The sequence below is a fragment of the Thamnophis elegans genome, chromosome 9 (assembly GCF_009769535.1).
Source record: "Thamnophis elegans isolate rThaEle1 chromosome 9, rThaEle1.pri, whole genome shotgun sequence".
NCBI lineage: Eukaryota > Metazoa > Chordata > Lepidosauria > Squamata > Colubridae > Thamnophis > Thamnophis elegans.
Window position 1 is genome coordinate 22,086,942 of NC_045549.1, and position 24,597 is coordinate 22,111,538.

The 24,597-nt window shown below is 37.7% G+C and overlaps 1 protein-coding gene across 1 annotated transcript; it reads right to left on the minus strand.

Moving 5' to 3' along the window:
• Nucleotides 1–2,107: 2,107 nt before the first annotated feature.
• On the minus strand, nucleotides 2,108–24,013 carry BDH2 (3-hydroxybutyrate dehydrogenase 2). The gene is made up of 10 exons (XM_032224183.1): nucleotides 23,953–24,013; nucleotides 21,831–21,960; nucleotides 19,774–19,852; nucleotides 15,739–15,835; nucleotides 14,872–14,980; nucleotides 13,247–13,307; nucleotides 12,614–12,727; nucleotides 12,304–12,362; nucleotides 10,084–10,176; nucleotides 2,108–2,296 (listed from the first exon to the last, which is right to left on the minus strand). Exons 2-10 carry the CDS (start codon nucleotides 21,900–21,902, stop codon nucleotides 2,243–2,245), a joined length of 738 nt encoding a protein of 245 aa, XP_032080074.1. The 5' UTR covers nucleotides 21,903–21,960; nucleotides 23,953–24,013; the 3' UTR covers nucleotides 2,108–2,242.
• Nucleotides 24,014–24,597: the final 584 nt, after the last annotated feature.

Below are 24,597 nucleotides of genomic sequence, written 5' to 3' on the forward strand. Positions count from 1 at the left end.
TGTCCCAGAACTGTACTTAATCAGCAGAAGACAGGCATGGATGGTATAGGAGAGCCAATTGAAAGTGTATCTCATATACACATTTTTTTCCAAAATGAACTTCTATTAATACATCCATATGTATGATTGAATACTCCAGGAAAGTGCTTACATTAAAATGGTTCCACCACAAATGCGTGAACAACAAAAGCGCACCTGACTAAACCGCGGTGACAAAACCGCGCCGACAAAACTGCACGACGAATGAGCTACGAATTAGCCCTAAAGCGTGCCGACAAAAGCGCTCCGACAGAAGCGCGCTGTAACGTAATCCTAACCCTAACCCTAACCCTAACTTAAATTGCGCTTCTGTCGGCGCGCTGTTGTCGGCGCGCTGTTGACATCGCGGTTTTAGCGCTGCAGTTTTGTCGGCGCGCTTATGACATTCGCGCTTTTGTCGGGTCACGCATTTAAAACACTATAAATATATCACCATGTTATCTTTTCCCTAAATGGAAATATCATTTTTTTTACTCTGTAATGTATATTTATTTATTTATTTATTTATTATTTATTTATTTATTTATTCTATTCATTCATTCATTCATTCATTCATTCATTGATTCCATCATGTATGAATTAGACAACAGATACAAGTATAGACATGATTATGAATACAGGAATGAATATGAATACAAGGGAATATTAGAACAGGGACGGTAGGCATGCTGGTGTGCTTATGCATGCCCCTTAAAGACCTCTTAGGAATGGGGTGAGGTCGACGGTAGACAGTCTAAGGTTAAAGTTTTGGGGGTTTGAGGAAGAAACCACAATATCAGGTAGTGTATTCCAGGCATTGACAACTCTGTTACTGAAGTTGTATTTTCTACAATCAGGTTTGGAGCACTTTACCATAAGTTTGCATCTATTGTGAGCTCATGTATTATGGTTGAAGCTGAAGTATGCATTGATAGGTAGGACATTGTAGCAGATAATTTTATGTACTACGCTTAGGTCGGATTGAAGACGGCAAAGTTCTAAGTTGTCTAAGCCCAAAATTTCAAGTCTGGTGGCATAAGGTATTCTGTAGCAAACAGAGGGATGGAGGATTCTTCTCATGAAATATCTCTGGACTTGTTTGATTGTATTTTTGTCTGATATGCAGGGCAGGTTCCAGACGGATGAACTGTATTCAAGAATTGGTCTTGCAAAGTTTTGTATGCCCTCCTACCACTCTTAATGCCTTGTTGGCAATGCTGTTACAGTGAGCTTTGGCACTTAGATTGTTTGACATGAGTACTCCAAGATCCTTGACAGTTAGGGTTAGATTTAGTTAGGGTTAGATCCTGTTCATCCCCTTCAGTGTTTGTATTTATTGTAAAACATTGCTGTGTACCTGTTTGTCTATTGTAAGCAGAGAGAAAGGCATGTTGCTTGCCATTTAAAAATAAAAAGTGAAATCTAGGTGAGTATTCCAGCCTTAACATTTGTTTGACAACTGAAAGAAGGTTTGAAAAAAGCAAAGAGAAAAGGTTGATAAATGTTTTTCACATTTCAGAGAACTCTTGCGGCTGGCAACATCTGAATGATCTTGGAAACAAAATAGCACCTAAGGAATACTCTGGCTGTAGACTAGATTTGGAAGTAAAAATAATAATAATAATCCTAGAGGATGACAGTGGAAATTTATCTGAAAAACAGTATAGAAATTACCAACTCATCAGAAGTCAAATGTATTGAAGGAAACTACATTATTTTCATTATGAGGTAGTATATATTTTATTTTATTCTACTTACTATTTATTTCCTTTATTATCTTGATAAAATTCAAGGTGGCTGATATACCTAATACTCCTTTTTCTTCCTATTTTCCCCACAACGGCTGAGAGAATAACTGGCTCAAAGTCACCCAGCAATCTTTCATGCCTAAAAGTGGAATGAGAACTTTCCTGATTTCTAGTCTGGTGCCTTAAGCATTAGATCAGACTGGCTCTCTATACCAAACTGCCAGTCCAACAATAGAAGAATTGGCTCAAATGAAGTGGGATACAACTGCTTAACAAATGAGCAATAAATCTATTGTGTGAACAGACTTTTATAAATGGATGAGTTAGCCTTTATCAAATACTTAACGAAGTGTATGAATTTTTATTATGGTAATTAATTTGATAGGATTGTTACATGTGCATGTAAGTTTTGTCCTTTTTTATCTTCTGGGATAGCAAGGACACTAATTTGCAGGTGGAATGTCTTGAGAAGCTGGTCATATGCTCCATCCCCCATCAATGATGCATTCATTGCCAGTCATGTAGGCAGACTGAAATTTAGGAGAGAAAAAGAAAATAAGTTAGAAAATAAAAACAAACCTGGCATTCAAATGATAACATGCTTCAGAAATGAACGTGATTTCTAATACAATAGGAAATACTAACAAGATTTAATACACACATTGATAATGTGGCTTAACTGGTTTTGAACTTAGTAACAAACTACAGCATCTTTGTAGCATCACCAGGTCATCATTGATGTATTGTTTGTCTTCATTCTCCTTTCACTTAGGTACAACTTTAATAGATGTTACAGGTCTCTGAAATGACCTCTGCAGGTTATGGCAACAAATGTTCAATTTATTGCATAACTTTCACAATAGCAGTTTTAAAGTATGTTTTATTACTATATGAATCAAGTCAGTTGTGATTTAAACAAACCATGGTTTAGTATGTACGAACTCCAGCTTCAAGAAGATTGGTTACTTTAACATCTTGGGACATCAGTGATGCTTCATCAGAGAAGAGCAGATGAGTTAGAGGATTGAGAAGATATGCTAATAAAGTGTCAACTTTGTGTTCAAACCAGTAATCATGACCACTGATGGTCATGTACTGAAACCAAGGTGGGGATGATGGCACATGCTAGAATGTTCCAGATTATTGAAATGGCCCAATCAAAATTAAGGGAACTGACCAATCAAAGAAAAAAGAAAATGACATATCCAGTATGGACCCTGAGGGTACAAAACTGGGCATTTCCTCTCAAGTTTTAGGGGTCCTCATCAGCACCCAGATGTTGTGACTTGAGTCCAAATGTTGCAAGTTTCCCTGCCCTCGCTTCTCTTCATATTTGCCTGGATCTTTAATCAAACTAAGCATTTAATGAAAATCTGTAACTGGAGATTGAAATTTCTGAAATAAATTAAAATAAGCTTTGATCATCTTGCACAGTAATTTTGAAATGATTTTCACCTTGCTTCTGTAAATACTTATTTTAAATAAAAGAGGAAGTCAATTTTCACTGCGTCCCACTATTCTGTCCTACGTCATAAAGTCATCTGTGGGAAAAAGTTCCTAGGGATCAATTTGGAAATAGAAAAGGAAGTGAAATAAATTATGTTGATAATTGATAACATTTTCTTTTACCTGTTTTCCTATTCATACAGTTCCTTATTACAAAACCAGACTGGCTTGGGATATAAATTGATGTTTGATTCACTTGGTGTAGTTGTTAAGGTGCTGGCCTAGAAACCAGGAGACTGGGAGTTCTAGTCCTGCCTTAGGCATGAAAAACAGCTGGGTGATTTTTGGGCCAACTTACCTCACAGGGTTTTTGTTATAGGGCAAATGGAAGGAGAAATAAGTATTGGTATGTTCACTGCCTTGTGTTGTATATGAAAAAAAAAGGATGGGATAAAAATCTAAAAAAAAGTGGGCTTTTTGTGAGGGGGTAGCTTCAAATCAGTGTTGGTCAACTATCTGGACCAGTTCCTGCAGTTTTCTTAGGAAGATTTTTAGAAATGGTTTGCCAGTGCCTGATTCTTTGGGCTGAGAGAGAGTGACTGGTTTATGGTAACCCATTGGCTTTATGCCTAAGGCAAGACTAGAACTCCTGGTCTCCTGGTTTCTAACCTAATGCCTTAACCACACAACCAAACTGTCTCTCTTTCTATATTTATTTTATTTATTTAGCAAATTTCTAAACTGCCTATCTCCCTCACAGAAGGACTCTGGGTGATGTACAATAAAATAGTGAAATATAAAAACAATACATAATATAAAAAATTAAAAGAGGGAAGGATACTTAAAACACATATTAAAAATTAACTGAAAGGTGGCGGAAGGACTCTCAAGGTGGCAACTAGCCCCATTCTTATGTTCTCCTCTGGGCTCCACATGAAAGACCACAGAGCCATGTTTTCACAAGGCCAGCAAGGTGGGGGCCTGTTTCATGTCCGGAGGAGGAAGAATGTTCCACAGGGCAAGGACAATGGCAGGGGAGTTATCTTCCTGAAGTCCATCAATTGGAATCATTGATTCCAGGGTCTGCAACATTCCTGTCTGACAGCGTGGGATGGACAGATGTAATGGGACAAAAACTGTCCAGTAGGTAGCTTGGCTATGCCATGTAGGTCATAACCAACATCTTGAATTGAATTTGGAAGCAAATTGGCACTCAATGCAGTTTGCGGAGAAAAAGTGTTAGATGCATCCTTCTTTGGGCGTCCACAATTGTCTACATGGCCACATTCTACACCAGTAGAAGGGCAGTATTGGCACAATTTACCAAGAGATAAAAACTGCTGGGCTAGTAATTCCAGGAACTAGCCAGAAGCACAACATAGAAAACAAATATGCCCAAGTGTGTTACATACATTCTGTATCCTCATGCAGAACACTAAGAATAATAAGAGTTTGGAAACCTCCCCCAAATGCATAACAATCTTGAGGATTCTTGAGGGTTTTTAACTGCATTTGTTTACTCTGTTTCCCTGAAATTAAGACCTCCCTGGATAATAAGCCCAATCAGGCTTTTGAGCGCTTGCGCTAAAATAAGCTCTCCCCTGAAAATAAGACCTCCCCGAAAATATTGCAACACAGTAGCAGCCATGAGGTGACCACGCTCACCACCTCCTGCACCTCAAAAATAATAAGACCTCACCGAAAATAAGGCCAAGTGCTTATTTTTTTTGGGGGGGGGGGTCAAAAGAAAATAAGACCCTGTCTTATTTTTGGGGAAACATGGTACATATTTAACGATCAATCTCTTCACTCTTAAATTTCTTCTGGCAATTTTTGTCAAACCGGAAAAATATTCACAAATAAGCATACAGAAGTAGAGTTTATGCCGATATGGCAGACTCCATATACACTCCCAATCAGGGGGATCATCCAGCTTAAAACACAAAATAAAAGACTGTAGGCCACACAAAAGAGAACATCAAAGGATTCACTGCAGCAATTAATTTTCTGATTCCACCTTCTTACTGAGGTTGGTTTTGGCTTATCTGAACAATGAATCATCACTGGCAAAGAGTCCTATGCCAGCAGCAATATGGGAGGGCTCTTGAAAAGGCAACAGGGGGCTCCCCAGCTTTGAGCTATTAGCGCTATGGCCATTGGTTATGGCTCCAAGATATCAACTGATCAACCAGCTGAAAACTGGTAAAACACCTAGCGCTGTCTCCATTTCCACTGGGTGGGCTGAATAAATCTTGATTGGTGGGGTCCAATCTTGATGTCTACTGACAGCTCAACTAGAATTTCAAATGACTGGGACCAGCAATATTTATTGCGATTTTTACTAAAATTAACAGAGACCACCCAAGCAGTAGAATGTCTGGCAAACATCTGCATCTGGAGCTGTTACATGGGTGAGACTCAAAGCACCTCCTGCCAGTGGAACAAGCTGTTTTAGTGCAGATAGAATTGTAGAATTGATGAATGCCTCCTATTTAAAGCTGTTTAGCATTTTTGAATTCAAGGGCACAAAGTTAGTTTGAAGCACTTGAGAGCCACATAGAATGTAGCATATGATAAAGGAGATGCCAACCAGATTTTGAAGCAAGCTGCTAGTTACGGGGCACAAACTGTGCTGTGGATGTGCTTTGAAACTTCAAGCATAGAGAAAAACATTAGGAAGCTTCAAGCAGAGACCTACAAAACATAGCTAGTTGTCATTTACTTATTCTGTGTTACTATTCAGTCTAGAAGCCAATGGCAGTAGGTGGAATAAGGAGCAGAGGAGGAACACTTTATCTGTTTCATTGTGATAGACTGGGTAGGAAAGCATTAGAAATATTTGAAGGAATATTTCTATATTGAATAGGAAAGCATTAGAAATATTTGAAGGAATATTTCTATATTGGGTAGGAAAGCATTAGAAATATTTGAAGGAAGAGGAGCTGATATCACAACAAGACGACGTGCGATCTTGGAATTCCAAGATCGCAGTTGATATTTCTGCCACTGGATGGTCCTTTTGGACCTAAACCGTCCCGTAGAGACAGTGATAGAGAAGAGTACATCCTGCAGATCTCAAGGACACCGCAAAGCCCCTGATTGATCCAGGAAAAGCTCTTTTTTTCTGACAACAGAAATCCAGCCTTTGAAGCTGCTGAAGTTGGGATAGCTCCGGAATGGAAGGAAAGCAGAAAGAGAAAGTGTGTTGAATTGGTGAGGAAATTTTATTATTACAAGAGAGATTACCCCAAAAAAATCAAAGTCAAATTAAACTTGAAGACAGAAGAAAGCAAGCGGCGAGATTAAGCCATATTAAACTTAGTGTGTTATCTTTTTTAAATTTTTCTTTTTATGGATGGAATTTTTGCAAATGTTTCCTATTTTTTAAACTGAATGGGTTAGTTTTTCTTCTTCTAATTTTTCTTCTTTTTTATACCTAAGCATTAAAAACTTATTTTTTTTACAATGCTTGATTGGACTGTTTTTCTTTCCATTTATAATTTTTTCCCCTTAAGTTTGGAATATAAAGAGGATATAAAGAGGAATATAAAGAGGACTGTAACAACAGAGGGAAAAGAAGTAACATTGCCACTTAGAGGCTGGAGGTTTGGAAACATTGTTTTTCTTTTTTCTCTTTGATCATTTGATTTAGATTTCAAGGCTTTTTAGTTTGTTTATGGAGAGTGATAATAGGAAGAACACAGATTGTTTTTCACAGGTGTTCTTCAGGAGTTCTATCATCAGCTGGATTGGAGTGAAGATAAAGCCTTGACTGTAAATTATAATGAACTTGCTTGAAATCTAACAAAAAGCCTTGAATGCTATAGTGGCAGTGTTTACAAATTGGAAGAACGGCGCAACATGAAAAAGATATCTTAACATTGCAAATGATTATGTTTGAAAGTCAAAAAATATTAGTAGTAACAGAGAAAATTGAGAAGAGAATGGAAAATATAGAATGCAAAACAGTAAAATTTGATGGAAAAATTGAGGATGTTTATCAAATGAAGAAAGTGGAGGATAGAGTTCTAAAAATTGAAGAAAAAAATGAGCAAAGAGACAAGAAAATTGTTGATATTGTCAGTAAACTGAGTGTGGTTGGAAATGGCAAGAGTGGAACATGGAAAGGGGAGATAGATGGACTGGAACTCTACCCCAGATTTCAAAGTATAGAAGAAGAAAAGAGAGAAAAATTGATGGAAGTAAGGAGTGAAATCTTGACAGAAGCACCAGTGATAACCAAAGACAAGCTGATGGAAGGAGCAGATGGAGGGTTTCAAGTTTTCATAAGATACGAAATGAGCAACAAGGTGCGAAGAGAAGTCCATACAAGACCTACCAAGAAAGTAAGCAGAATACTAATGCTACAAATGGCAATAGACATAAGGCTGCACTATTACTGGAAAGATACAGGTTGATGTAAAGAAAGTTTATAATAAAAATTATGTTAAACTCAGTTAAATCTAGAGGATTATATATAAAATGAAGTGATAATAGTTATAGTCAAATAAATGATTAATAATGATAATAATGCATATATGTATACTAGTCTTATATTTTATATAAACTGCAAATGGAGACTATGAGAGGAGGTTTAAAAGCTTTGTTATTAAATATAATTAATTTTCATTTAGGACATGTTATAAAGATGTAATGTCATTGGATGATTTTAGGAGGATCTAATGTAATGCCATTATATAGTTTTATTTTAAATCTAGAATATTTTATATAAAAGGATGTAAAAACAATTATAGTCAAATGAAGGTTGAGGTACAATAATAGTAATGTATGTAAATATATTTGATTTTAAAATATGTGATCTGATAAGAATTGTAAGTGATGACTATGGAAGGGATGCACAGAAATGTTGTAACCAATTGACACACTTTCTATAATTTGTAATAGAAGATGGTTTTATGTTTTTTGTTCTGTTTGTGTTTGTTTAAAAATAAAAAAAAATAAAAAAGAAGAAGAAATATTTGAAGGAAAATACTTGGTTTCACTGCGAAAACAATTTCATGTTTAAGAAAATCTATTTGCCAGTTGAATCTCCTTATATAATTAAACACCACGCAATTTTTGTTATAAAGTTATTTTTAATAGTGTTGAAACCCTACACATAAAGCTCAAAATATTGTAATGCCACCTTGGTTGATTATGGGATGTAGCCATATAATCCAAAATTTTGCAGATGAATTATTTTGCATGTCAGATAAGATTTAGATTGTCAAAGGTTAAAATACTTTTTCTCAATTGAAATACACAGTGCAGTTGGTGCCAGAATTAAAACTACTATTTGACTGAAGGACACATCCCCTTTCTTTACTAATCCATTTTGCATGGTATTTATTGTGGCAATAAATATGTGCATGACATCTTTCCAGTGGCACATTTACCACACATAGCTTGATTTATATTTCAAGGAAATAAGGGCTGAAGTTCACTATAACCATAATGTCCCATACAGCACATGGTTATTTCTATTAGAATAATTCTTGCACATATCGTACTTTTTTAATCTTCTGAAAGAAATTTGGAACTGTTTTCAGATTTTTTTTTGGGGGGGGGATTATTAGTCACGCACACTAATGCATTTCTTAAATGGGACTGTAATGCAATAATACAGAAGGACATTGGTGCGGAACAAGATTGCTGTGCTAATCATTATGCTATTAGGGGCCTCAGACTGAACTGGTGACTTTGTGCTACTATTAAAGTTTTATTACCATTAAAACTGCTAATTGCATGAACCATCTTCTGAGTTTTAAATTTGGCATTAAATTAGGAGTGGGAAACTTGTGATACTTGATGACTGCAATAAAGTACCGTTCCAAGACGTCTGTAGGTTATGATCAAAAAAATCAACATAAACCAAATGGAGCTTCACATTGTAATGGTTTCACAACTGGCCATATAATCTGAGACTGCCAGAAGCTAGAACTCTGCAATGTCTGGAAGTAGATGGCTTCAGATTCCCTATTCTTGAATCCCTATTCCTTGACCTACCAAAATCAGGATAATAAAAGTAAATATTTAAGAAAGAAACACTAAACAAATGGTACAATGATAATTTGAGATTCAGATTCCATTGCATATATTTGCAGTTATCTATACAGATAGATATTATCTTATGACTGTAATTAAGCCTGGAATTATGATGATAAATCACTGAGTCATTAGGTAGGTCACCATGTGACCATTTCCAATTTTATTACTTTTTTAATGGTAGTCTTTAAGTGAACATGGTGGGTGTTAATCAAATACATTTTATCCAATGAACATTTTTTACCAGAAACCAGCAAAGAAAGAAAAGAAAGGGGGGAAAAAACCATGGTCATGTGACCATGGGATGATGTGGTGGGCTGGTTGCCAATCACCCAAAATGTCACATGACTTCTGGGGACAGCCCTCAGAACTTCAAAATTGGGTCGTAGGTACCTTTTGGGGGCTCTGTTGTAAAGAACGACGCCCAAAAGTGATTAAGCAACCTGTCATTAACCAATAGCAGTAGCACTTAGACTTATATACAGCTTCATAGTGCTTTACAGCCCTCTCTAAGTGGTTTACAGAGTCAGCCTATTGCCCCCAACAATCTGGGTCCTCATTTTACCCACCTTGGAAGGATGGAAGGCTGAGTCAACCTTGAGCAGGTCAGAATTGAACTCCTGAAGTGAGCAGTTACTTAGCCTGCAGTACCTCATTCTAATCACTGCATGGCCCTTACCTATAATTACCTATAAAATATCATCTATATATTTTACATATATGTTTCTTCTTCTAAAATTCCCATTTTACCAACAATCTCTTAAGCAACAGGAAAGTTCTATTTTTTTAACAAAAAAACACCATATAGCTGATCCAAGAAACTTACTTCATCAGAAGCCAGATATACAAAGAGGTGGGCAATTTCCCCAGCGGTAGCCAATCTGCCCATCTTCTGCCTGGCGAGAAAATCTTTTAGTGCCTAGGGGGAAAATGCCATTGGCAGTAAATATTCAGCCCTGGAGTTAGTATTTTTCATCATCAGACGTCACAGATCAGCGTTCTAACACTCCCTACAAATGATTTGATATGTGTCAAAATCTTACGTTGTTTCCAAGATATAATTCAAAAAGAGTAGGACACCTACAAACCTAGAATGCAAATTAACAAAGTTTAATTATGGTAAAATATTGAATGGGACATTTGATACATTTGTTCTTTGGTTAAAAGAATAAACAATATCAGCTGAAATAATTTCCTAACTGAAATAGCATAGAAAATAACAGTTGCATCCTTCAAAATTCAAGATATATTTTAAACATTATCCAGCTGTCTTTCTGAAACATCTTCTCAAGCATGTAATACTATACATCAATGCTGCACAGATAAGTACTGCAAGGTCTAAAAAGTACCAGGGTACAATGTTATCACCTGGCACAGCAGCAAATAATTAGCATAACCAATGAAACCCACATAAATTAAAAACTTATTTAAATGGAACACGTCTCTCGTGCCCATTCTGTACATCCAAAAAGACTAAAAGGGCTAATCATACATCCTTTGAGACTTTAAAAAGTTATCTAATTTATTTTGATACTTGAGGGAAGATGTGCCATTAGCACAGTTACTTGAGAAGACTGTAGTAATAATTTGCTGAGCTTTTCATGATACCTCAAAGTCAGCCTACTGAAGGAGTCCCTTCTTTCTAATAGTGCAATTAGTCTAGTAGGATTCCATAAAATCCTATAACAGAAGAAGGTCTCTCTACCGCCATCCTATTTTAGGAATTTGATCACGGTTGAAGACAGTATTCTTACAAACATGCTATAATTCTGTAATGATATGGAATGGCACTTCAAGCAAATCAATTATGTTTTCATTTATAACAATAAGAGTGCTGTTACCTTCCCACCAAAGTGGTACCTATTTATCTACTTGCATTTGTATGCTTTTGAGCTGCTAGGTTGGCAGGAGCCTGGGCAAGGACCAGAGCTCATCCCGTTGTGTGGATCTTGGGTCTTGAACCCGGGCTGCCGATTTTCCAGCCAACAAGCCCAGCCTCTTAACCATTGAACCACCCAACAGTGCTCTGTGATGTTATGCTAGCCACATGACCATGGAAATGTCTTCAGACAGCGCAGGCTCAATGGTCTTGAAACAGAGATGAGCACCATCCCCTACAGTCAAGTCTACAGATTAGCGGAGTAAAATCTGCAAGGACTCTCTTTACCTTTTTTCATACCATGAAAGGCAACACACACATTCCCCTTTGTTGTGGTCCTCCTCTTTGGCCATTGAAAGGCTGATTGTCAACAACTACTACTACCTATATATTTGGCTTATTAGAAAATCTAGAAGAAAACACCAGGAAGAGTCTAAAGTAGATTTCCGTCTGAAGTTTCATTTCTTTATTATGTTTTGTATGCTACCAAGTACATGTGGGCTCATGGCAGCTAATAAACAGGCATATAATTAAGGAAAACATTTTAAGTGTCCTGTTTATCTATCTAATTCCACTTTGTTAGCCTTTTCAAATGTCCCACTTTGGATGGTAACATGGTGTCTTTGCATAGGAACTTCCCAGCAAAGGTTCCTATAAATATTTGGGAAAGTCTTATAGAATTAGCTGCTATATATATGTTCCTTCATTGCGCACTTGTTTATTTTAATAAAATGCATTACATACTGTATTTTTCAGACTATAAATCACACCTTCCCCCCCCCCCTCAAAAAAGAGGGTGAAAGTCTGGGTGCGTCTTATACACTGAATACAGCATTTCTGGCTTCCCAAAACCTCACTCCTGCACAGCCCGTTTTTCACAAAAATGGACGTGTGGAGGGTTTGGGAGTCCTGCAATTGTTTCTGGGAGCTGGGGAGGGCAAAAATGAGCAAAAAATGGGCCATTTTTTGCTCGTTTTTGCCCCCCAGCCCCCAGGAGCACTCTACAAGCCTCCCAAAGCCTATGCATACCCTGTTTTTTGCAAAAAATGAGGTGTGCAGAGGGTTTGGAAGGCCTGCAGAGTGCAAAAACTTTAAAAAAAATTTACTTCTTCAAAATCTTGGTGCGTCTTATACTCCGGTGCATCTTATAGTCCAAAAATATGGTACCTGTTCTGGATCAGGTCTTGCTTGGATTCTTTCCCTCAGAGAAGGAGTGTCAACAGTGCCTGTAAAACATACGCAAACCTTAATTTAAAATGATGCCATGCGCTTCACAAACAGAGATGGGGCATTTTTTAATCAGACTCTTGACTAAGTAAAAAATACATAGTACTATAAATCAAATGTAGCTGATGCATTGTAAGCACATAATCCCTTAGATAGTAACGTTCTTCAACTTTGAGCTACAGTTTGAATTCTTTTGAACAATTCTGAAGGACAAAAAAACCCAAAACAGAGATTGTAGAATATTACATACCAGGACAAACACAGTTGCATCTGATTCCTTTTTCAATGAAGTCAGCAGCTACAGATTTGGTGAGGCCAATAACTGCTGCTTTTGAAGTACTGTAGACACATCTATTGGGAACCCCTGAGGTAGAAAGGATTAGCAATCAGGTAGGTAAGTGAAACATATTAAAAGAAGAAGAGTGATTAGGTTCCATTCTGTATTGGCCTCCATCTCCATAATGGCTCTTTCGAATAGTCTTGAGCTGCTCCAGACTTCTGTTTGGTTTTTTTTTTTTACAAGGAGTATTTGGTAGATCAGGGCTATCAAACCTGCTCAGATCGTAGGCTGTAATGTGACATATCACAATGTTTTTTGCCTTTGCAGAGACAGGATGGGCATGGCCTGCATGGGCTGATCTGGCCTGCAGGTCGCCAATTTGACAGCCCTGTGGTAGATGGAGCAATTCTATGCTTTATACAAATTTCTCAATTTTAATTGTATGGACACATTCCTATTTGCTTTTAATTTTTCCTTTTTTTAGGAACGGAAGCATTCAGTACATAAATAAGTGTTAGCTGCAGTCTTCATTGTCCATCTTTTTAAGCTCATATATTCACTGCCTTTCATGCTAGCTGGAACCAGTTGTTATCAGCTACTAACCTTTGATACTGGATGCCACAGAAGACGTGTTGATAATGTTACCAGATTTCTGCTCAAGCATCTGTTCAAAAATTGAAATGTTAAATGCTGTGATCTCTTAAGTATTTTAAAAAAATGATTTACAAGTAGAGATCTAAATACTATATAATCTGAAGAATGAGTTTTTTTCATAGAAGGCACAACAAATATTTGACACAAATGCAAACTTTTCCCAACTTGGTATACCCTGTAATTTTCAAGAACAAATTACATAATTCTCAGCCAGCATTTTGGTTGATAATTATCAATAAAAATAATTTGGATAATTTGATCAAGAAGTTGAAAACATATTGAGATTCCAGATTCAGAATGACTAACCTACCATATTTTTCAGAGTATAAGACGCATCTTTTTTCTTCAAAAAAAGAGGCTGAAAATCTGGGTGCGTCTTATACACCGAATACAGCATTTTTTTTGCCTCCCGAAGCCCCACCCCTTCACCAAAATGGCAATGCATACCCTTATGGAGGCTTTCAGAGGACTCCTGGGGGCTGGGGAGGGCAGAAATGAGCAAAAAATAGGCCGTTTCTGCTCCCCCCAGCCCCCAGGAGCACTCTATAAGCTTCCATAAGGCTATGCATGCAATATTTTGACAAAACCGGGCCTTTTTTCGTGAAAAACTGGCCGTTTTTTGCTTGTTTTTGGCCCCCCACCCCTGAGGACCACTCTGCAAGCCCCCCTTTTTAAAAAGGGCCCATTTTTGTGAAAAACGGGCCATTTTTGGGAAGTTTGCAGAGTGCAAAAACTTTTTCTTTTCTTTTGGAAAGCTCTTTAACTGATTGATAAGAATTACATTGATCAAGTGCTGTGCCAGCAGAAACAAAGTCTTAGGTGCTGCAGATTGTCAGCAATTTCCTTCTCCAGGACATGGATAAATACACCTGGAAACATCTACCTACCTGCCTACTCTCTCTCTCTCCCTACCTATCCACTGTATTTCTCTCTCTCCCCCTCTATCTACCTATGTACCTACCTACTCTCTCTCTTCCTACCTACTGTACTTCTCTCTCTCTAGCCCTCTACCTACCAACCTACCTACTCTCTCTCTACCTATCTATTGTATTTCTCTCTCTCTCTCTATTTCTCTATCTATCCCTCTACCTACCAACCTACCTACTCTCTCTCTCTCTCTCTCTCTCTCCCTACCTACTGTATTTCTCTCTCTTTCTCTCCCTCTCTATCCCTCTATGTACCCACCTACTTTTTAAAAAATTCGTGTCTTCAAAATCTTGGTGCGCCTTATACTCCGGTGCGTCTTATACTTTGAAAATTATATGTTTTGGGCCTAATACCTTTGGTGTATTGTTGGCTTTTGTGCCAACAATCACACATTTTTTAATCTCAGCTTTTACTAGCCCCAGCCACCATGGCCAATTGCAACACGTTATGAAATTTGAAAATATGAAAGATATCTGCTGTGCCTTACAGGATTATTATAAGGATTCCAGATAATCTTCCAAAGTATCTTGGTTGCCTACCTCTTTAAAAGATAACATATATATTAGGTGGCTTGAGAACTTTTCAACTTCTGAATTTCTTTTCATCTTACCCAGTTGCTCTACAGACATGGGAAGTCTCAATCTTACCTTAGGCAGGAATGTTTTGATCATGAGATACATGCTACGAACATTGACATCCATTGTGTAGGCCCAGTCTTCTTCCTCACAGTCCAAAATAGTCCCATGATGAACAAAACTACATCAGAAGACACAACTCTTTTATTTTACTTTCTGAAGCACATAAACTGTCAAGGTGGCAGAATAAAACCATAAATTAAAGATTCAGGACAAGTCCTAGTATGCTGAAATTATGACAGTTGTTTCAGAACTACAAAGATGATAAGTTTGCACAACATGTATGATCCACAAAGTGGACAATCACATTTACACTTTCTGAGAAGTGAATTTGTATGCATTGGCAAACACACTGGCACAAAATTGGAATTGCAGAGGTGTCATAGTCTCTAATACATATAATTAATTACAGGAGGATATATAATTAATCATAGGAAGCTTTTGGACTATGGCAATAAAGAAGGGTTTGATAGTCTCTTTTCCTGTGCTATTAATCAAACTGACACTTGTTCTTATTTTTATGCAAGTTGTTCTGAGCTTTGGAGTGATATTTCAATTCAACAAGCTTTTTGAATGAAGTACTGTATTTTTTGGACTATAAGATGCACTGGAGTATAAGACATACCATGTTTTTTGAAGAGGTAATTTTTTTAAAAAAAAGTTTATATTTTAATATTCTAGTATTTATAGGTTTATGCCCATCTGATAGGCAGAATCAAGAATATTATTATAGAAGACATCAACTTGCTGTTACTCATTAAATCTTGCATTGCCAAATCATCTTTGATTTAGATTATTAATAATCTAAGTGGAAACCAAAGCCAGATTTCAGAAAGGAGAAAGATTAGAAAAACAAGTTAAAATCTGGCACCATCTTACCCTGCAATATTGCACAAAACATCGATTTTCTTCACCTCCTTGGCCAATTTTTCAATTTGTTCTTTGTTGGTGACATCAAGCACCCGGATCTGAATGCCTGTTAAAAGAAATCAACATACTCTATGCTGTGATGAGTGCCTGTTATGTTCTCAAAATTAAAAAAGCAGCCGTATTACAAAGGTGAAAATAGAGAGCCATACAAGTAAAGGGACCATAGAGTACTTCCAAAAACAAACACCATTTCACGAGTTCAACTTCCATGCATTTTGGCCCATGTTATCTTAGCAAGGCAAAGTCAAAGAAGAAGGGGGACAGACAGAACCAATTCAAAACATCCTACTGCCTGAGAGAGAAAAACAAGATGGCACCCGCTTGATTTTCTTCTTGCAGAACCCAGAAGATTCCTAAGAATGGTTCAGAAATGCAAAACATGATCTGCTTCTCTTTCTCTCCCTCAAAAGAGGGCAACAGAGGGGGAGATGTCACTCCTGCCCTCCAACATTTAGCAACCCAGATGTTTGCTTTATCCAATGAAAGAGAACTCTTAGAGGCTGGTATGTTCTGAAGACATAAGAATTTGGACCAGCCTTTGCAGACCTATTCCTATTTGGTAGTCACATGTTTAGACAAACTCCTGAAGCAAGAAGAAAAAAAAGATGTCTTTTGACATCAGCAGTCTGTATGATGTTGGAATGGATGGATGGATGGATGGATGAATGTAGAGCAGAATTTACCATGCTTTCTAATCATATGGAGTAGCTCTGCACAGGGAATCCAAATGCTACTGATGTTGATTCTCCTTCTTCTATGAAGAAATAGCAACCTATAAGCTTTTGCCTGACATAGTCCTCAACATTCATTTATCCATGGAAAGTTTTCTTTTACACCGATCTATATATTTCTTTTATTTATTTATTGGAAACAATTTTTTGTGTTCTCGATTTTGTCAAACAAAAAATAAGAACAAGAGAATAAAAATGCAATGACAGAAACAATAGGTACTTTAGTGCATTTATGCACATCCCCTCCACTGACTACTTAAGTATGAAGTAAAGTCCACGGAAGTTAATTTGTGACTGAAACTGTGAAAATTTGTAGCTGAGACAACTGAATCAGGAAGGGAATTCCAGACTTTGACAACTCTATTACAGAAATCATATTTTTTTACAGTCAAGTTTAGAACGATTTACATTGAGTTTAAAGAGGTTGTTTCAGCACATATTATTGCGATTAAAAGAGAAGAAGTCATTTACAGGTAAAACATTACTATGTATAATATTTTATGGCATTGGCTACATGTGGTACAGATAGTCCTCCACCTACAACCATTCATTTAGCAACCACTCAAAGTTACAAAGGCACTGAAAAAACGTTACTTATGATTGGTCCTTGCACATCATCATCTCAGCATTTCCACAATTATGTGATCAAAATTTGGGCGCTTGGCAATTGGCATATATTTATGAGAATTGCACCATCCCAGGGTTATGTATTGCCATTTGTGATCTTCCCAGCCGACTTCCAACAAGCAAAGCCAGTGAGACTAATTGGATTCATTTAATGACCACATGACTCACTTAGCAACCATGACAAAAAGATGGTAAGACTGGGCATGACTCAACAATCCCCCGGCTTAGCAATGGAAATCCTCCTCCCAACCATGTTTGAAAGTCAACTGCCTGTGTCAGCTTCTTCGAAAGCATACACAAAACATCATAAATGTTAAAATTGTTCTGCTCGCAGTAACAAATTTACATTATTAATGTTTCAATTACAAGTTATTTCTGTTTGCTGAGTAACATTTTATGTTCCAGCAGTTATAACCCAGAATCATAGACACATTTATATCTTCCACTGAATCACTGAATAGTTTTCTGAGTTATTTGGAAAATGTGGAACTGAAAGTCAAATTCAGAAATAATTGGACCACACTCAGCTGCCTGAATAAAATCTTTTTAACAATAACACCGATGAAGAATAGGATATTAAACTTAAAGTCAGTTGAAGTCAGCTCTGAGTCCATTCAGGTTAACTACTCTGGAACTTCCTTGAGGATCTAGGAAAGTAAAGGAATCTCTGGAGAAATAAGAGGCAAATGAAGAAAGATTCATGGTAGAGATACAGTTGACCTACATAGCTAAAAGCAAGCCTTGGCACCACTGCTAAATAAGCATCAGATTGGAAATTTAAATTAAAATGATCTAATGGAATGAAGAAAACCTGAACTTGACCTGACAATTCTAAACAAATGACATCTGGCAATTACCGAGAACTAGGACTTCGGGAGAGTCGTTTATGGAGGCCTTCTTCAGTCTAGTGTCCAATCTTCTCCACCCACTATCCAAATATTTGGGCTTCAACTCCCAGAATTCTCAGTCAGCATTACTTCTGCTGAGACAACTAGGATGTCACATCTACACATCTGGAATGTGCCAGGTAAAGAGGGCAGAACACCCTCAGAACTTTTGACAGCTGCTTTATGATTTGCTCATTTATCCTCACAAAGTAGGCGGGAGGCCCATGAGCAGAAGCTGCCAGAGGTTCTTATCTGCATGGCAGACTTTGGGGTAGGCCTTCTAGGCCACAACCTTGCTGCTTATATTAGAGCTATAAGAGAGAGGAGATAGCAAATGTGAAGGCCATGATAGCTCCTTTGTTTTCTCTGCTTAATGATTTGCTCGTGGCCCAGAGCTACCCTGAATCCTGTTCTGACATAGACTTCCCAAGATCATGAAGCAGACACCTCGTGCCGATAAAATCTCTTTTATTTAGGTTAAAGGGAATTCCTCTCTAGCAAAATCCTGGCAAACAGTCTTTCATGAGAGTTCACAACTACAGACCTTTATCTGGCTTGGAGAATTGCTAGGCCTATATCTTCCAAATGCCACACTGTAGCAGCAATTACTTTGCAAGAAGTCAGGAACAGATCTTCACCCTAATAAATTGAAGTAATTGTCTCCTGCAAACTCCCCTTCCCTTTAGCTCCTCTTTATTCCCTATGGGAGGGGCCATTCACTGTCCACCGGTGCCTTTACTCCCGAGTCAGCCGTTGTTCCATAGCTGTTCCCTTCTTCTGGCAGCTCTGCGGATGTGCACATTGGGAACAGGCTCCAGCTGTTCTTCTGCCCCACTGATATCCGACTCCAAATGGCAGCTGATAACTGTCAGACAACCCTGGCCCCATCTTTGCCTCATCAGAACCTTCCCCAGACTCCAAAACTGGCCATGTTCCTCCCCAACCTCCTCACTGTCTGAATCTGCCACCAGCTCCGCTGGCTGCTCCCCAGGCTCCAGAGGCTTTATAGGAGCCTGGGGAGTGCGAAAACAGCCTTTGCTCTGGAGAACAAAAAACAACCCTATGAGCAAGCCTTCAGGGAAGCCTCCTGAAAGTCCCTGAAGGCTCCGGAGGACTAAGAACGGCCCTACAGACAAACCAGAAGTTACTTCCAGTTTGCTCGTAGAGTCGTTTTTTGCCCTCCAGAGCCTTCAGGGAAGCCTCCGGAAGGACTCTGAAGGCTCCAGAGGGCTAAAACCGGCCCTACGAGCAAACTGGAAGTCTATTCCCAAACTTCTGATTTGCCCGTAGGGCCAGTTTTTTGCGCTCCAGAGACTTCAGGAAAACTGAAGCCTCTGGAGGGCCTCCGGGTGGGGGAAGGCTTTTTTCATCCTCCCAGGCTCCTATAAAGCCTCTGGAGCCTGGGGAGGGCGAAAAAACCATGCCAAAAATGGGGGGGGGAGCGCTGGTGGTGCGCATTGCATTATGGGTGTGGCATGCCCACGCACGACCCCCCCTGTGCTCCCCCCACTTGTGGCACACGAGCCAAAAAAGGTTCGCCATTACTACACTACCCCATACAATACGAGAAAGAGCAAGTGGTACTTACTAAAGATAAGCCATGGGGATAAAACATAACAGACTTGTTTCTCTACTTGTCTTCTGTAGGTGGTGGACTGGAGATGGGATCATGACAAGAATGAGGGATCACATAATACACTTCGCTAAGCTTAGAATGTTCTAAGTAATTCAAGGAATACCTGGATAACTTTCCAGTTCTCGAAGTTTGGACTCATTGATATCTGTAGCAATAACTTGAGCTCCTTCTTTTGCAAAAGCCTTTAAAAACAAAAATACGCATACGTGTTCATTTTTACAAACTACAGCCAAACAGATAAAAGCAGCACATTATTTTTCTTGTGTTTTTAATAGTTGTGTTTATTTTAAATTGTTATTATCATGTTCTTCTGTGCATTACTCTGGTTCCACTGGAAAAATGGCTAACAGCCAACCACAATAACAATAAGATAACCATAGTATCACCATCAAAGATTACAGAAATTGTATAGATTTTATGCCTACAAAATTGATTAGGAACTAATTTTTTCCCAGAGCTTTTCTGGCAACTCTGAAACTGCTATTTTTGATATATGTTCTGAAATACCGGAGAATCTTCAGAGACAATGAAAAGTTTGGAAACTGCTGAAAAAAATGACTTGATAGAAGAAAAAAAAAACCAAGTCTTTTGCAAGCCATCCTGTAAACTAACAATCTACTTGGGAAAATGAGTTTTCACATCAAATGAAAAGACTGTTTATACTTTAACTTTTATATTCAGAAGACCAACCAAAATATATTGGCTGAAATTTTTTTTTCACGATATACTAAAATCAGATTTGAGATGAGATCTTTAACTCATGAACTGGAAAGTATTAGTCTATTTTGTATATGTTCCAGGCCTGAGACCCCATATGTGAAAAGGATTCCATCTACTGGTTGTGCAAAGAATTGTTGTGTGTAACATCTTCCTTGGTCACTGTGTATTTTAATCTTTGTATTTATGATGAGAATTATTTTTAATTTAAGATTTCTTGCCATCCCGAATTACTTGTTGAGGTGGGAGTCACAGAGATTGAACATTTGCAGGATACTGATGGTTTGCAAAAATTGGAAAAATGCACAAGAAAACAAAATCTTATCATTTCTCCTAATCGCTATGTATCTATGAAGGGATAAAAAAGGGAAAACTTGGAAGTAGGAATGGAATGGAGTTTTCCAGAAGAAACTGTAGCTGGCAAGCTAGCTCATGGATTTTTATTGCAAATTCCAGCTAAATATATCTTAAATATTATTCCTTAGTATAAATAGTATTTATTTTAAAGATGTATGCAAGTCTTTGCCTTAATGGAAAAGGAATATGTATAAATGGAACAAACCAAGATCATAATATTTTCCCCTGTGTAAGTTGCCCTGTTTTTAAAATTAGGACTGACTTTTATCTTGCATGATTTTATATTATTATGGTTTGCTACACAGTCAATCAGATGTTCAGACTGGATTTTGAATTTTTATCCACCTATAGAGTCCTTCCCAAGAATCTGAGATAGGCAGATGTTGGTGTTTTGTGATGTTGGAAGTATCATTGCAGGGTATAAGTTGTTCTGAGTAAAGCCGCATTTTGCAATTATTATTATTTGTTCAATTTCTTTAGCCACCCACCTCAGTAAACGATTCTGTATATACTCTAAAATTGGCCCTTAAAGTTTAGTTTTTATAGTTATGAACATTATGCCTACGGTGGCTTGAAATACCCACCTCTTAAATAAAAGAACAGAAATGCATACACAATACATTTCAAAAAGAATGAACTTATAAATGTTATGTCACTAAATGAAGATTACTTATGGTGCCTATCTATAGACCTGGGCACAGTTGTTTTTTTTTTGCAATAATATGAAAGTGATTTGCCACTGCTTTCTTCTTCTTCAGAACTTGGATTCCAGCCAAGGATTTCCTTGGCCAAGAAAATCTGCCAAGGATTTCCTGGGAGTCTCCCATCCAAGATGTAACCATGACTGATACTGTTTAGCTTCTTCAAGATCAGTCAGTCATGAAATGTTGGCTCCTGATTGTGATGAAACATAGGCAGCATGACTATTATTCTGATAATATTAAATCCTTTCTCTTCATGTTTTTATTTTCACTTCTTTCAGCACATATCCTTTAGCACTTAAAAGGAAGGTACTTTTGTACTTGAAACTTATAAAATCAATTGCACAATCCCATGATGATATCCAACAAATAATTCTGCACTTACTTTAGCCACCGCTTGGCCAATTCCTTGGGCTGCGGCAGAGAGCAGTATTACCTTCCCTTCGAGCCGCCCCATTTTAGAAGCAGCTCCGATCAATTGTATGTAGGGCCTTATGGATTAGTGTTCATTACAGCTGCAAGGTAACATATGTTCATTATGTTGCCATTTATATAGTAGCCCAAGAGATCTCCACGCTTTTGTACTTCTGGTTATAAATTTTAGATTTTAGAACTTAATTTACAAGCAGATTTATTAGAAATCTATTATGGTAAGACAACATCCTTATTAGCAATCCAGATCCTCATTTATCTGCACATTATTTGAATGTTTTGAGAATGGTTTACTTAAGTATCTAATTGCATAGCCTCTTCTTTTTCATATGAAGCAGATCACCCCACTCCTTAATTTGTAGTTATCTCCAAAAGCCTCTTCTATGGTCACTGATTTTGAATTTTATATTTGGCAAGGAGGGGGATTTCTAACAAATAATAACATGCCGGCTGGGGAATTCTAGGAGTTGAAATCCTCACATTTTAAAGTTGTTAAGTTTGAAAACATGCTCTGAAGGGTTTGTACCAGTGGTGGTATTCAGCCAGTTCTCTCCAGTTCTGGTGAACTGATAGTGGCGGCTGCGGGAGGCTCCGCCCACCCGTCCCAACATAATGTGCAGTGCACATGTGCAGAAAGTGGCTCACATTTACGAACTGGTAGGGAAGGTAAATGAATCCCACCACTGGTTTGTACTTGACTTGAGGCCTTGAAAAGGGAACAAAAAGAAATACAATCCAATATTTTCCATGGCGTTCCCTCAGAAACAAAACTGAACTCAAATAATATATATCAACCTTTTCTTCAAAACAGACTTCCTTTCAATAACTTCTGTGTCCACGGACCATGGATCACCAACACTTAAGATTTAAATCATAACATTTCTTCAAATCTTTGTGGACCCTGTGACAACACGTCCCCCAGTTTGTGGACCACATACATAACGGTGACCTGTGGCATTATGGTGTTAATCTTCCTGACCGAAGCAACTTTTCAAATATTTGTGGCAGTTATTGATAAAAAAGTCAAAGGAGTGTTATTCATCTATGAAAGGATGAGGATTTATTAGTTCAAAGAATGAGGCACTGCAAGATAAACTGTGAATGGAATTATTTTTCATAATGAAGAGACATCTACTTCTCTTAAATTCTGCCCCTGGTTTTAAAAGAACAAACCCATTTCCTATCCTGGAGAGGGAAGGGTTGGACTTAACACCTTTGCTTCATATGACAAAGTCATTCCTTTCACATTTTTGCGTTTGCTTCCGATACTTGTTATTTTGTGAATCTGGCTGATTCACAATATCATTAATTAAAGGCATTAATGAATCAATGCTTATAAAATAATAAATATTAACTCTCTCAAACGCTCTAGTTCACATATCCCAGCACCAGCCAAGAAATACAAACTCATGTGACAATATTCTCTGAAACAATCTTCTCCAATCTGAGGTTCTCCAAATTTCCCCTCTCATGAATCCCTAAAAGAATGAATGTAGGAATGGAAATCTGATGGGACCAGGCTGAAGGGAGCTGAACAAAACTAGTACTAAAGTTTCATGCTAATTCTGGTTAATCCTCCTCCTTTAACTTATTAAATCAGCAGACACAGTAAATTGGATTGAATGGAGCACAGTTTGGTTTAACAAACTGTTAACCAAGCTTAACCCACTGGGGCAATGCGTTGAGAAAACACAGCTCTAAATTGCTTGCATTCTGCTTGCCCCTTTGAAAGATCACATGGGGATTTAAAATATCTACTAGACTTTGATGACATTGACACAATTCATTATGGAACTTAAATCTTTTGAGACCTTTCTCACAAGACTGGAAACAAGGTTTCTATTAGCTCTTCGGAGAAAACGCGTAGCTTAGGCATAGGGAAGTATGGGTGGAGCGATTTGCTTTGACTTCCAATATTTTACATGACAAAGCCTAATGCAATTAAAATTCTTTCAAACTTCTTTTTGCCTACAAAAGAACAACAATCTTGCAGCCTAATTTACTCTCGCATGCTTCTCATATAGTTTCTTAGCACTAAAAAATAAAATAAACATGACTGTAAGGAAGAAACTCACCGCAGGAACCCAGCAAGGACTTTTACCAGTAGGCGGGTTTCTGTTTTCTGAAGCATGGTGGGATTTGTAGTGCAGATTACGGTATTTTAGTGTTCCCGCACGGCAAGTGTTTATACTGCCATCTAGCGAGGAGCTGATTTCAAACTTATTCGGCTGCGTCGAAGTTAATTGTTTGAGGAAAGCTGTTGCTTAATGAAAGTAATACAATAGCAGAGTTGGGAGTAAATCACTTCCAAACAAGAAACTACCTAGAAAACAACAATGACAGGGCAAACACTATATATAAACAGAGAGCAAACCCCATTTTAGTACTGAAGGGGTTACCTAGTTGAGTAATGAAACATCCACAAGAAAACAACCAAACTCAGAGAGCACTAAGGACTCCATACTCCTAACCTATCATTCCAGTGAAATGTCTGCTTAGAATCATGAATCTCTTGTTCATTTTTTATCAAGATTATTTCAGCTATAGTCATGATCAGGCAGTTTTCATTTTGGGGGCGCATATCAATGCATACATATCTTTGTACATATAGACATGTGCCTATCTCAGAAATGTTACCAACTGTGGAAATCTAATAACATTGACCTTATTTGGATTTTGGGGAGAATTCTAGGGGTCAAATGGAAGTATTAAATTGATAA

Coding starts and splice junctions, on each gene's coding strand:
- BDH2 (XM_032224183.1), bottom strand. CDS start 21,902: ATGGGGCGGCTCGAAGGGAAGGTAATACTGCTCTCTGCCGCAGCCCAA. Junction 14,981..15,738: donor GTTTTGTGCAATATTGCAGG/GTAAGATGGTGC, acceptor CTTCTGATGTAG/TTTTGTTCATCATGGGACTA. Junction 12,363..12,613: donor ATGCAACTGTGTTTGTCCTG/GTATGTAATATT, acceptor TATGTTTTACAG/GCACTGTTGACACTCCTTCT.